At 44.2% G+C, this 14,905-nt stretch overlaps 1 protein-coding gene across 1 annotated transcript in view; it reads right to left on the reverse strand.

The window, feature by feature from the left end:
• Positions 1-371: 371 nt before the first annotated feature.
• The window catches only part of LOC138671875 (FH2 domain-containing protein 1-like), a 157,188-nt gene continuing 142,654 nt past the window's right edge, over positions 372-14,905 (reverse strand). The window contains exons 8-12 of the mRNA XM_069760006.1: positions 4,984-5,091; positions 3,008-3,078; positions 2,666-2,783; positions 1,770-1,934; positions 372-1,136 (exon numbers count right to left, since the gene is read on the reverse strand). Coding sequence (XP_069616107.1) covers positions 372-1,136; positions 1,770-1,934; positions 2,666-2,783; positions 3,008-3,078; positions 4,984-5,091 — 1,227 coding nt within the window. The remainder of the gene's footprint in view (positions 1,137-1,769; positions 1,935-2,665; positions 2,784-3,007; positions 3,079-4,983; positions 5,092-14,905) is intronic.

Raw genomic sequence — 14,905 nt, forward strand, 5'->3', positions numbered from 1 at the left:
GTTTTACCCAGCCAGGGGCAGGATGGGGACACCAGCCTGGACATTAAGAACTGTAAAATACTGGTGTGGTGTCTTCTACTAATGTCCCAGATCAAAGTGCTATAAATAAGGAGAGAGGAACAGAAGAGTCCCGCTTGTGCTTGTTCCTCCTACTCCTGGACTCCTAGTAACCATGGCTCATAGTCCTGTCATGTCTGTGACCTCTATGACCAGACAATGATTAAAACCAACATAAAGATCAGTGCCTGGGTATTACCGCCTCTCCCAGAAGCCAAGCAATGATTCCTCCATCATTGTGTGCCCTGCTGGTGAGAGTCTGCACGAGGCCTCAATAACTGATGGACACTTTTCCTAATGTCAAAGTTTGTGCCCTATTTAGGTGAGCGAAGTGCATTGTCAAATCGTCTTAGAAAGGTGGCAAGTGCAGAGGTCTCACTGCCTCCTCTTGGAGAGCCATCTGCTAGTTGGATGGTCAGAGGTTCAGGACTCTTTAAGCTTCCTCTCCTATGGAAGAGTCCACCCAGGCGGAAGGGGCTTGGGTGGCCTAAGGTAGGAGAGGGGGGGTCCTTCTGGGAACTATCTGCAGTCCATGATTTTAGAACTTGGCTGCAGGAATTAGCATTTGGAGTGCATGGAGAAGAACTGGAGACTGTCTCACAAGGTATTCTCATTGAATCCTTAGAAGATGCAACTGGGGAGGTACGAACGGATTGCCTCTCCTCAGTTTTGCAAGAAGGGAGGCTGCCAAGGGTATGTCTCCTGTTAATCTTGCCCGGAGTCTCTGGATGTCCTTCACTTTCCGTGCTGACCTCTCGTGGTCTCCTCAATCCATGACACTGGCTCTCTGCTGCAATGTCATCCTCTTCTCTGATGGGCTCCACAATCATATTGTTTGAGGCTCCAGCAGAAGATTTCAACAGTGTACCACAAGTGGGTGAGGTATTAAGGACCTCAGTTGAGTGACTTCGAGGAAGTGGTCGTGGACCTCTACTTGGGCGTCTGCGAGGCAGACGAAGCATCAAAAACTCCAATTCAACATCTTGGAGATCTTTATCTTGTGAGGAACAACTCGCTATAGAACGACGTTTCTCTAGACGCTCCTTCCTCTGTTCGGCTTTTTCACGTTCTCTGTTCTCCTACAAAGCAGAAGATTAGATAATATTTCATGTATAATGACTGTCCTTTACAAACAGCAAGAAATGGTCATATTTGAGGTGCACCATGGGAAATGGGAACAACTCTTAACTGTACTGAATGCATAACCCAACGAATACAGATGGAGCAGACTATGGCCGGATTAGGAATGACGAGGATACCATGTCCATTTAATCTTATGACCTGTTACTTTGTGGAACCGGTCGTCTCACCATCTGCAATTAGATAATGACTTCAAATGAGCGTAATTAAGAGGGAAGGGGGCAGCCCGGGTTATAGGGAGTCCTAAACCACAACATCAGCTTTAGGAGGTTTCCCCCATCTAAACAGGAATACCTTCCTGAGGGTCTCGCTACAATTTCTTATAAAAGGAGTTATTAAAGGGAGGCGCTGGACCATCCTGATCTAAAACTGGGGATGAAGGAGGTAATCTGAAAATGGAACCATCAGCTCTAATTACACTTCATTTTCAGACCCACATTCCCTTCTACTGAAGATCCCAGACTTCAGCCGAAATATCATCACTTTGTGGTAAATAATTGTCACCAAATGACAGCCAACATCATGTGAATCTGCATATGTCAGGAACTTGAAATGACTGGTTTATTGCTCACCTGGATGGCAGACATGAACTTGGCGCAGAAGCTGGTGAAGACCAGACACATTTCTTCCAAACGGAACGTGGACTCATCTTCACAAAAATAGTCCATTAAGGCCTGCCGAGCATCTTGCATACTCTGCAAGGAGCAGAGCACTTCACACAGCTCTACCTCTGCCACCTGCGAGTGAAAAAAAGAAAAAAAAAAAAAAAGTTTGTGACCCCACCAGATCCAACCATGTCTATACACAAAGGAGACCCTGCAGATTGAGGGATCAAAGTCTAGCAGGTCCCTCCAACATCATTTAACTCCTGTACAATCTGAAGCTGAAGACCAGGCTCAGGAGCCAAGTTTTCTTGATGGTTGGATTGTATAAACTACGTGACTGTCATTATTGAGATTGTGTAGAAAAACACGGCACTCTCTAGTAATGGTGCGGTTGGTGCTCAAGTCAGGCGTCCAACCCGCCAAAATGTAATAACTTGGCACTCCGTATTTGTGCCTCCAGACAAAATGGTTATGAACGTTTCCGGTCCGTCACAGGACCTTCATCAGAACATTCTTTAACATGAAATGGATGTGGAGGAATGCTCTGTATACGGCCATGAGCGTTATTTAGAACTGCTACAGCGGGTATGTGCTGTGGAACAGCTGGGCATCGAAAGGCGAGGGAAGTGCATCGTGCAGAAGCAAATGTATTACATCCATTAGCCCTGCAGTAGTGACTTCCTGCAGCCATTAGTGATGGGACCTCAGCAATGACATGTCCTGATTGAGACCCTGGAAGCAAAATACGTTTCCAAAACAGGAAACCCTTCCGCAGATCCGGGTTCCTCACCATGTAGGAGTTTATTCGCTGGGGTGAGTCAGGCCTTAAAATTTACCAAGAGTAGAAAGTGGAATCTGTTCACCTGCAGGAATGGCGCCATTTCATGTCTAAGGTCTGGCTGATCTCGGAGGGCTTCTTTGGTGCTCTGAAGTCTCTGAGATAATGTCTCCAAGTCACTCTCCACCTCCTGGGATGTGATACTAAATAGAAAGACTCTGTTAATGGATGATGTAAGGTCACACCAATAATTGGAGGATAGATTTACCCTCGAGAATCAGCTGATCACGACTGAAAAAGCAAACCAATAGCTAACACCACAACGCATTAATGTGACCACCGTCCTGTATATAACCCCATCACCTCCATACCAACCCCTTGGAAGAGTATATGTAGGCTATATTGATCAATATAAAGAAATCCTCACCGAGATGCCTGGCTGATGTGCGGCAGCTTTTCCGGGAAAGTCAGAAGTGAACGATTGTTTCTCTCGGCTTCCTGCGTATTAAAGAAGATCGATAAGTCCTAGCCACCCAGCCCTATCTGCCTGCCACTATACTTGTCACAGCCAGGCAAGCCCCAACAATCAGGTCTGAGCCTTCATTCCCTAATCTACAACTGTCAGGGGCGTAACTATAATAGCCGCAGAGGTTGCAATCACAACTGTGCCTTGGAGCCTACGGGCCCCAAAAGTCGCTTCTGCCTATATAAAAAGACCACGCCTATTAAAGACTTGCAATAATTGAGGGCCCCGTTGGAGCATTTGCTTTGTGGCCCAAAAGTTTCAAGTTACTCCATTGACAACAGCGTAAATCCCATCCATCCTACCTTCAGCCAGGTAGGTCCCCGCGCGTCACCCCACCACCTCCCCCTGTCTATCTGCAGGCCTGTCACCCTCTACCCATCTATCTGCAGGAAGACAGGTCCACCACCCCTCTCCCTGTCTAACTGCAGCTAGGTTGGACCTTGTTGCTCCCCCACTCACAATCCCCTGCCTATCTGCAGGCAGGTAGGTCCCCCTCTCCAACCCTAATCATGACCCTTCCAGACTATCGGCTGCCATGTAGGTCTCAATTGCCCCGTCTACCTGCAACTATGCATGGCCCTGTTGCCTTCCGCCACACCTAGTCTATCTGCACAAAGGTTCCCGTCGATCCACCCTCCACCCAGTCTATTTGCGGCCAGGTAAAATGGGGAAAATTGATACACTGCATTTTGCAGGTTTTCCCTCTACAAAGAATGGAGAGGTCTGTAATGTTTATCGTAGATAAACTTCACCTGTGGAAGACAGAACCTAAAGATAAAATCCAGAAAATTACATTGTATGATTTTTATATAATACAATTATATTATAATTTTATTGCATGAAATCCTGTAAGTATTTGATACAATAGAAAAGCCAAATGTAATATTTGGTACAGAAACTTTTGTTTCCAATTACAGGGGTCAGACATTTCCTGTAGTTCTTGACCAAGTTTGCGCACACTGCAGCAGGGATTTTGGCCCCCCTCCTCCATACAGATCTTTCAGGTGTCGGGGCTGTCGCTGGGGAACATGGAGTTTCAGTTCCCTCCAAAGATTTTCTATTGTGTCAGGTCTGGAGACTAGCTAGGCCACTCCAGGACCTTGAAATGCTTCTTACGGAGCCACTACTTAGTTGCCCTGGTTGTGTGTTTTTCCCGTCATTGTCATGTTGGAAGCCTCGACCCATCTTCAATGCTCTTACTGAGGGAAGTCAGTTGTTGGCTAAAATCTTGCAATACATGACCCCATCCATTCTCCCTTCATTACGGTGGAGTTGTCCTGTTCCCTTTGCAGAAAAGCACCCCCAAAGTATGATCTTTCCCCCACCATGCTTCTCGGTTGGGATGGTGTTCTTGGGGTTGTACTCGTGCTTTCTCCAAGCATGATGCGTTGAGTTGAACTTTTTGGTATCTATTTTGGGCTCATTTGACCAAATGACTTTTTCCCATGCCTCCTCTGGAAAATCCAGATGGTCATTGGCGAACTTCAAATGGGCCTGGACATGTGCTGGCGTGAGCAGTGGGATCTTGCATGGCCTGCAGGATTTCCATGATGCATAGTCTATTACTAACGGTAATGTTTGAGACTAAGAGCCAGAATTCTTGCTGGTTGGTCGGTGATCAAATACTTATTTGATGCAATAAAATGCAATTTAATCATGTAAAAATCCTACAATGTGATTTTTTCTTTAGATTCTGTCTCACAGTTTAAGTCTACCTACGATAAAATTTACAGACCTCTCCATTGCTTGTAGATGAGAAAACTTGGATCAAAGTTATTTTCCCTACTGTAGGGCCCCATCGCCCACTCCTAACCCACCTTTTATATAGCTAGGCAGGTACATGTAGCCCTCCTGTCTACAGCAAAGCCACCACTCACCCCTGCTACAAAGTGCATCAGGTTCATTCCCGGTTTATTTGCTTTAGTGTCGGCCAGTTTTAAAAGCGATCCCATGCGGAATCCCATTGCACTCCCTGCGTATCCACCCTACAAAGCAAAGAACATGCAGTCATAATGAATAGACTTTAAAGGGGTTTGCTGAGAAATGTACAATATAAAATAAATGAATACGCCGTAAAATATTGAACATTGTTCCAAATCCTTTTATATAGTAAAAAAGTATGCTTTATCTACTTAACAGATATGAGAAAATAATATCTAATTGTTATCATTTTGATATCTGATGGAATTCCCCATCAGATTCAGTTTGGCCCAAAATACTTGCTCCAAACTCAGACCCCTGCCTTTGGCATTCCCCAGGACAAAAGGGAAGTCAAATACACACTGAACAATGGGACCTCATTATCAAGCAAAGGCACTTCCTTTGACAAGGAAGACCAATGTTTTTTTTTTTTTTAATTAGCTCAAGTAAATAGGCCTTTGAAACTCTCTCCAGGGAGCCAAAGGGCATAGACTCTGTCCCCCCCAACAAGAGGTCAAGCAATTATCACAGGGGTGTGAACTCTTGTGCAGTTACCAACCAACTGGCTTCCTTTGTTGGACTGACATATTGGCACCGCAGATCCCCGGCTCAACAGCACCAGGCTCTGAGATTGAATCTAGAAAATGACCTATAATAAAAGAATGCAATATCTCTGAACCTAGCCAAGCACATAATCGGAATCTGCATTCTTTTCCCCACAAGCCCATACCATACAGCCACCTCTAGAACTCTGCGTTATTGGGTTATAAAGCATAGCTACCAGGAATTAAATACAGTAGCCGTATTTGATTTCCCCGCACAGAAAATCCAAAAGAACCCAGTGGCACGGCCACCGTCCCATTTAGAGCTTCAGGCGGAAAGTTATGAGCCTCCACAGTTCCAGCCAGAAAACCATGCTCTCAAATATGTTGAGAGATAGGCTGCTCAGACCAGGGGTGAGCACAGCATGTGGGAGGGGGTAGCCTAGGGGATAATAGGCAGCTCCTCATTTTGGACTCAATTCTTCTACTGGCAGGAGGCCCGTTAGCTGACGCAGCCTGAGAATCAAGTAACAAAAATTTGGACATGTGATCACATGCTGCATAATATGGTAATTGTAATCTGTATCCTACCCTTGTAGTACACTCCTCACTGTATACTTATATATTGTTCTTGTATATACAGCTCAGGCAAAAATTAAGAGACCACTGCACAGTTTTATAAAAATTCGCTTCTCTACATGTCTCTTGAAATAGGACAAGCTGGATGGCAAAACAAGTGCTAGGAATATCTCTCATTAATAGGAATGAAAAAATAACCATGCCAAAGGAGTTGAAAAGAAAAGTCTTGAGTGAGGAAAATAAAGGCTCAATTCTGGCTTTACTAGCAAAGGGACACAGTGTGCATCATGTTGCCTCCATGCTTAACATTTCTAAGACGGCAATCCATTATAACAATGTCAAGGAGTAGACATTGGAAACAACAAAGCTACAGACTGGCAGAGGGTGAAAACGACTCTCCACTGACCGGGATGACCGTCATCTTAATCGAATGTCACTCAGCAACCACAGGATGACAAAGTGACATACAAAAGGAATGGCAAATGGCAGCTGGGGTGAAGTGCACGGCAAGAACAGTTCGTAACAGGCTCCTAGAGGCAGGACTCAAGTCATATAAAGCTAGGAAAAAGCCTTTCATCATTTAGAAGTAAAGGAGAGCCAGGCTGAAGTTTGCCAAAGACCATAAGGATTGGACCATAGAGGACTGGAGTAAGGTAATCTTCTCTGATGAGTCTAATTTTCAGCTTTGCCCAACACCTGGTGGTCTAATGGTTAGACGGAGACCTGGAGAGGCGTACAAGTCACAGTGTCTGCACCCAAGGTGAAATATGGTGGAGGATCGCTGATGATCTGGGGATGCTTCAGCAAGGGTGGAATTGGGCAGGTTAATCTTTGCGAAGGATGTATGAATCAAGCCGCATACAAGGTTATCCTGGAAAAACAGTTGATTCCTTCTGCTCAGGCAATGTTCCCCAACTCGGAGGACTGGTTTTTCCAGCAGGACAATGCGCCATGCCACACAGCTAGGTCAATCAAGGTGTGAATGAAGGACCACCACATCAAATCCCTGTCATGGCCACCCAATATCCATACCTGAACCCCATTGAAAACCTCTGGAATGTAATCAAGAGGAAGATGGATAGTCACAAGCCATCAAACAAAGAAGAACGGCTGACATTATTGTCCCAGGAGCAGTGTGAGAGACTGGTGGAAAGCTGCCAAGACGCAGGAAAGCTGGGATTAACAATCATTGTTATTCCACAAAATATTGATTTCTGAACTCTTCCTGAGGTAAAACATTAGTATTACATAGTAACAGTTAGTAAGGCCGAAAAAAGACATTTGTCCATCCAGTTCAGCCTATATTCCATCATAATAAATACCCAGATCTACGTCCTTCTACAGAACCTAATAATTGTATGATACAATATTGTTCTGCTCCAGGAAGACATCCAGGCCTCTCTTGAACCCCTCGACTGAGTTCGCCATCACCACCTCCTCAGGCAAGCAATTCCAGATTCTCACTGCCCTAACAGTAAAGAATCCTCTTCTATGTTGGTGGAAAAACCTTCTCTCCTCCAGACGCAAAGAATGCCCCCTTGTACCCGTCACCTTCCTTGGTATAAACAGATCCTCAGCGAGATATTTGTATTGTCCCCTTATATACTTATACATGGTTATTAGATCGCCCCTCAGTCGTCTTTTTTCTAGACTAAATAATCCTAATTTCGCTAATCTATCTGGGTATTGTAGTTCTCCCATCCCCTTTATTAATTTTGTTGCCCTCCTTTGTACTCTCTCTAGTTCCATTATATCCTTCCTGAGCACCGGTGCCCAAAACTGGACACAGTACTCCATGTGCGGTCTAACTAGGGATTTGTACAGAGGCAGTATAATGCTCTCATCATGTGTATCCAGACCTCTTTTAATGCACCCCATGATCCTGTTTGCCTTGGCAGCTGCTGCCTGGCACTGGCTGCTCCAGGTAAGTTTATCATTAACTAGGATCCCCAAGTCCTTCTCCCTGTCAGATTTACCCAGTGGTTTCCCATTCAGTGTGTAATGGTGACATTGATTCCCTCTTCCCATGTGTATAACCTTACATTTATCATTGTTAAACCTCATCTGCCACCTTTCAGCCCAAGTTTCCAACTTATCCAGATCCATCTGTAGCAGAATACTATCTTCTCTTGTATTAACTGCTTTACATAGTTTTGTATCATCTGCAAATATCGATATTTTACTGTGTAAACCTTCTACCAGATCATTAATGAATATGTTGAAGAGAACAGGTCCCAATACTGACCCCTGCGGTACCCCACTGGTCACAGCGACCCAGTTAGAGACTATACCATTTATAACCACCCTCTGCTTTCTATCACTAAGCCAGTTACTAACCCATTTACACACATTTTCCCCCAGACCAAGCATTCTCATTTTGTGTACCAACCTCTTGTGCGGCACGGTATCAAACGCTTTGGAAAAATCGAGATATACCACGTCCAATGACTCACCGTGGTCCAGTCTATAGCTTACCTCTTCATAAAAACTGATTAGATTGGTTTGACAGGAGCGATTTCTCATAAACCCATGCTGATATGGAGTTAAACAGTTATTCTCATTGAGATAATCCAGAATAACATCCCTCAGAAACCCTTCAAATATTTTACCAACAATAGAGGTTAGACTTACTGGCCTATAATTTCCAGGTTCACTTTTAGAGCCCTTTTTGAATATTGGCACCACATTTGCTATGCGCCAGTCCTGCGGAACAGACCCTGTCGCTATAGAGTCCCTAAAAATAAGAAATAATGGTTTATCTATTACATTACTTAGTTCTCTTAGTACTCGTGGGTGTATGCCATCCGGACCCGGAGATTTATCTATTTTAATCTTATTTAGCCGGTTTCGCACCTCTTCTTGGGTTAGATTGGTGACCCTTAATATAGGGTTTTCATTGTTTCTTGGGATTTCACCTAGCATTTCATTTTCCACCGTGAATACCGTGGAGAAGAAGGTGTTTAATATGTTAGCTTTTTCCTCGTCATCTACAACCATTCTTTCCTCACTATTTTTTAAGGGGCCTACATTTTCAGTTTTTATTCTTTTACTATTGATATAGTTGAAGAACAGTTTGGGATTAGTTTTACTCTCCTTAGCAATGTGCTTCTCTGTTTCCTTTTTGGCAGCTTTAATTAGTTTTTTAGATAAAGTATTTTTCTCCCTATAGTTTTTTTAGAGCTTCAATGGTGCCATCATGCTTTAGTAGTGCAAATGCTTTCTTTTTACTGTTAATTGCCTGTCTTACTTCTTTGTTTAGCCACATTGGGTTTTTCCTATTTCTAGTCCTTTTATTCCCACAAGGTATAAACCGCTTACACTGCCTATTTAGGATGTTCTTAAACATTTCCCATTTATTATCTGTATTCTCATTTCTGAGGATATTGTCCCAGTCTACCAGATTAAGGGCATCTCTAAGCTGTTCAAACTTTGCCTTCCTAAAGTTCAATGTTTTTGTGACTCCCTGACAAGTCCCCCTAGTGAAAGACAGGTGAAACTGCACAATATTGTGGTCGCTATTTCCTAAATGCCCAACCACCTGCAGATTTGTTATTCTGTCAGGTCTATTAGATAGTATTAGGTCTAAAAGTGCTGCTCCTCTGGTTGGATTCTGCACCAATTGTGAAAGATAATTTTTCTTGGTTATTAGCAGAAACCTGTTGCCTTTATGGGTTTCACAGGTTTCTGTTTCCCAGTTAATATCCGGGTAGTTAAAGTCCCCCATAACCAGGACCTCATTATGGGTTGCAGCTTCATCTATCTGCTTTAGAAGTAGACTTTCCATGCTTTCTGTTATATTTGGGGGTTTGTAACAGACCCCAATGAGAATTTTGTTACCATTTTTCCCTCCATGAATTTCAACCCATATGGACTCGACATCCTCATTCCCTTCGCTAATATCCTCCCTTAAAGTGGACTTTAGACAAGACTTTACATAGAGACAAACCCCTCCTCCTCTCCGATTTTTACAATCCTTTCTAAACAGACTGTAACCCTGTAAGTTAACTGCCCAGTCATAGCTTTCATCTAACCATGTCTCGGTTATTCCCACTATGTCAAAGTTACCTGTAGATATTTCTGCTTCTAGTTCTTCCATCTTGTTTGTCAGGCTTCTGGCGTTTGCGAGCATGCAGTTTAGAGGATTTTGTTTTGTTCCAATCTCCTCACTGTGGATTGTTTTAGAAATGTTCTTACCTCCCTTCTGAGTATGTTTTCCTGGGTCGTCTTTGTTCGAGTCTAATGTTTTTCTTCCCGTCCCCTCTTCTTCTAGTTTAACGCCCTCCTAATGAGTGTAGCGAGTCTTCTGGCGAATGTGTGTTTCCCAGGTTTGTTGAGGTGTAGTCCGTCTCTGGCGAGGAGTCCATCATACCAGTAATTCACACCGTGGTCCAGGAATCCAAATCCTTGTTTTCTGCACCATCGTCTTAGCCAGTTGTTTGCATCAAGGATCCTGTTCCATCTCCTGGTGCCATGCCGGTCTACTGGAAGGATAGAAGAAAAAACTACCTGTGCATCCAGTTCCTTTACTTTCTTCCCCAACTCTTCAAAGTCCTTGCAGATTGTCGGTAGGTCCTTCCTTGCCGTGTCATTGGTGCCAACATGTATCAGAAGAAATGGGTGGACGTCCTTGGAGCTGAAGAGCTTTGGTATCCTATCGGTCACATCCTTGATCATCGCACCTGGAAGGCAGCATACTTCTCTTGCAGTTATGTCCGGTCTGCAGATGGCTGCTTCGGTGCCTCTCAGTAGTGAGTCTCCCACCACCACCACTCTTCGTTGCTTCTTGGCTGTACTTTTTGCTGTCACTTGTTGCTGTGTGCCCTTTTCTTTTTTGCTTGCTGGTATTGCTTCATTCTTAGGTGTGCCATCTTCATCCTCTACAAAGATTTGATATCGGTTCTTCAGTTGTGTGGTTGGTGATTTCTCCATGGTCTTCTTGCTTCTTTTGGTCACATGCTTCCACTCATCTGCTTTTGGAGGTTCTCTGACACTTTTTGCACCTTCTGTGACCAGTAGAGATGCTTCTGTTCTGTCTAGAAAGTCTTCATTCTCTTTGATGAGTTTCAAAGTTGCTATTCTTTCTTCCAGACCCCGCACCTTTTCTTCTAAAAGGGCCACTAGTCTACACTTCTGACAGGTGAAATTGGATTCTTCTTCTGGTCGATCTGTGAACATGTAGCACATGCTGCAGCTCACCATGTAGGTTGTCACATCTGCCATGTTGCTCCTAGATCCTGCTGACTTGCTGTGTGTTTGACTTCTTGTGTAATCTACTCAGCCAAGCTCTCTTGCAATAATGTCCTACAGGCAAAAATTACGGCGCGCGGTTTGGTGATGCTTTCGAAGCAGCTGGTCCCGGCTGTACCCAACGATCTTCTAGCTTAGGGAGACTTCGCTTCTCCCAGAAGGCACCTGGAATATGCAAATTAGCCTCCTGAAGCTTGAATCCCTGGTTTGGTGATGCTTTCGAAGCAGCTGGTCCCGGCTGTACCCAACGATCTTCTAGCTTAGGGAGACTTCGCTTCTCCCAGAAGGCACCTGGAATATGCAAATTAGCCTCCTGAAGCTTGAATCCCTGGTTTGGTGATGCTTTCGAAGCAGCTGGTCCCGGCTGTACCCAACGATCTTCTAGCTTAGGGAGACTTCGCTTCTCCCAGAAGGCACCTGGAATATGCAAATTAGCCTCCTGAAGCTTGAATCCCTGGTTTGGTGATGCTTTCGAAGCAGCTGGTCCCGGCTGTACCCAACGATCTTCTAGCTTAGGGAGACTTCGCTTCTCCCAGAAGGCACCTGGAATATGCAAATTAGCCTCCTGAAGCTTGAATCCCTGGTTTGTTGTTTTGTAAATGATTATGAACTTGTTTTCTTTGCATTATTTGAGGTCTGCAAGCAATGCATTTTTTGTTATTTTTATCATTTTTTATTTTTCAAAAATAATTACAAAATTTATTGCTTGGAACTTTGGAGACGTTGTCAGTAGTTTATAGAATAAAATAACAATTTACATTTTACTCAAAAATATACCTCTAAAGAGAAAAATCAGATAAACTGAACATTTTGCAGTGGTCTTAGTTTTTGCCAGAGCTGTATATATATACCTGCATCTTTCTAGTGCGCCTTTAGGCGATTAAATACAAAACTAATCTTGGGCTGCTCTTTTATCTCGATTCTCGAATCCCCACGTCCGCACGCTCGATTGGTTATTATACGCTACCACGGGGTTGGTTTCTGACCCGATATAAGCCTGCTGTCAGACGGGCTTATATCTAACGAGCAACTGGTGGCAGCATACTGTGCTCTGTTCTTAAGGAGCCCTGACCGTGACGGCCGGGAGATATAGGTATATAGCTCCTCAGCCTGGATTGGTGATGTATATCCCCCCTCACTGGGGGCGCCTCAATAACTCATACCTATAAGGTAAGCCTCTCCGGCAACTATTTGCCCTCGGTGCAGTTCCCTGACTGACCTGGGATACGTGGTGGCACCAGAGAGCCTATCCTTGCTGGGTCATTCTCTCCCCCCCAGAGGTGAGTGAAGTCAACAGTCCCCTTCCACTGTACGATCTGTCACGCTACTGATTCTAAGAAGGCGGCTGCCATCAATCACACCTAGTCCTAGCTCTCAGAGGACACATAGTAGGAATAGGACGGGCTGCAAAGCATGAGGCAGAGGTCAAGTCAGAGCAGTCCTGTCGGACATTGTGAGTGCAGTTTCTCTGTTCAGTCAACCTGACAAGACTGACTAGAGGTGGACTAAATGGGAAGAGAACTCCTTTCTTTCACAGAGAATGACCATCCATCTCAAGTCAGCCTGACCATGTCCGTGCGTCTCGTGCTCCACTACTCGTGTTCGGGAAGTTGCCATGTTTACAATCCTGACGGAGTGCAGTGAATAAACATTACCTTCTTTCTATATAAAAAGGTTTTTAGAACAATGTTTAAATGTGAATTTATTTTATTACATCTATTGGAGAACCCTTATAAGTGAATATTAGATACAATAGGAAATTGTTTGTGCCATTAATATAAGTGGATCAAAAATGTTCCAGAAACGGATCGGCAAATCTACAACTAAACTTCTTACAAAACATCCTCAGTAAGTATACCACCACAGGATTAAGGGAGTGGATGTATATCGATCTTTTACCAAATTGGTATATAGTTAATAACGTGCATCCTGGTCTGCAAACAATGAAAATCACCATACAGGTCTCGTATTGGAGCAGAACACTGTCATAAAGTTACAGAACACAAAGGGAGATACTCTGAATGTACGGTGACATAGTGCTAAAGGAAGATCTCAGCATTTTTACCTGGATCCTGGCAGCGTAACAGAGCCTTAAACGAGTCCCGTCCCTCTGCCCCGAGGTGCACGTTTCGCCCTGCTTCTTCAGGACGCACGTTATTAACTATAGATACCAATTTGGTAAAAGATTGATATACATTCTAGGTCTGCATTCTGGCCTCTGCAAATTGATTACATATATGCTATAATGTATAGGCTATTTACTAAAAGGACAAAAATTCTAGTGTTTGTAGCACTTCGCACAAAATCCCTTATAGTCTCATTGTGGCTACTTTGAGCTCTAGGTAGGGTCACGTTATTTTACCAGACAGAAAATTTTACTATTTTGCGTCCAAAGTCCCTCTTTTCTTTTTCTGCACCTTTCCTAATTGTTTTACTTATGTATTTTATCATGTTATTGATCTAATAAAAATGATTTTTTTTATTCACTCCCATAATCCTGTGGTGGTATACTTACCTAGGATGTTGTGTAAAATTTAGTATCTGAATTTGGGAGTGGGCGCCTACTTTAATAGGATTATCACTTTAAAGAGGACCGGTTTGTGTTTTAACTAATAACTTCAGGTGCAGGATGCCAGATCCAGCACTACACGAAGGAAGATCACAAGGTGGACAGGAGATGAGAGAGGGGTAGCGAGAGGGACAGAAGACAAGGGTAAGATCACAAGGTGGACAGGAGATGAGAGAGGGGTAGCGAGAGGAACAGAAGAGTGGGAAGTCACAAGGTGGACAGGAGATGAGAGGGGTAGCGAGAGGGACAGAAGACAAGGGTAAGGTCACAAGGTGGACAGGAGATGAGAGAGGGGTAGCGAGAGGGACAGAAGATGAGTGGGAGGTCACAAGGTGGACAGAAGATGAGTGGGAGGTCACAAGTTGGACAGGAGATGAGAGGGGTAGCGAGAGGGACAGAAGACAAGGAAGAGGTTATAAGGTGGACAGGAGAAGAGAGGGATGTCACGAGGAGGACAGAAGATGAGGCAAGGGTCGAGAGGGAGACAGAAGACAAAGAGGAGCCACAAGTTGGATAGGAGATGGGGTTGGTACTTGGGTGCAAAAAGTGAAAATCATGTTTCTATAGCTCATAGATCATACTCCATTTTACCGGCAGTTTATGGGCACCACCATGGGAAGCAAATCATCATGATAACATGCTAAGCGACTCATTGCTTAAAGGGAACCTGTCACCTGAATTTGGCGGGTCCTTTTTTGGGTCATATGGGCGGGTTTTTTCAGGTCTTTTATTAACCCCTTTTTCCCACTGGCCGCACGCTGGTCACGAAATTGACTTGCTGTTGATTCACTTTCCTCCCTAGTTAACGCGTGCGCAAAGCAATCTTGCCTTGCGCACGCTCAGTATGCTTTGCCCAACTGCGGGCAAAGCCGAAAACCAGTAGTGCGCATGCGCCGGCGCACTATGTCCCGGAAGTATTTTGCTGCAGATGTAATTTTCCTG

The sequence above is a fragment of the Ranitomeya imitator genome, chromosome 3 (genome assembly GCF_032444005.1).
Source record: "Ranitomeya imitator isolate aRanImi1 chromosome 3, aRanImi1.pri, whole genome shotgun sequence".
Lineage (NCBI taxonomy): Eukaryota > Metazoa > Chordata > Amphibia > Anura > Dendrobatidae > Ranitomeya > Ranitomeya imitator.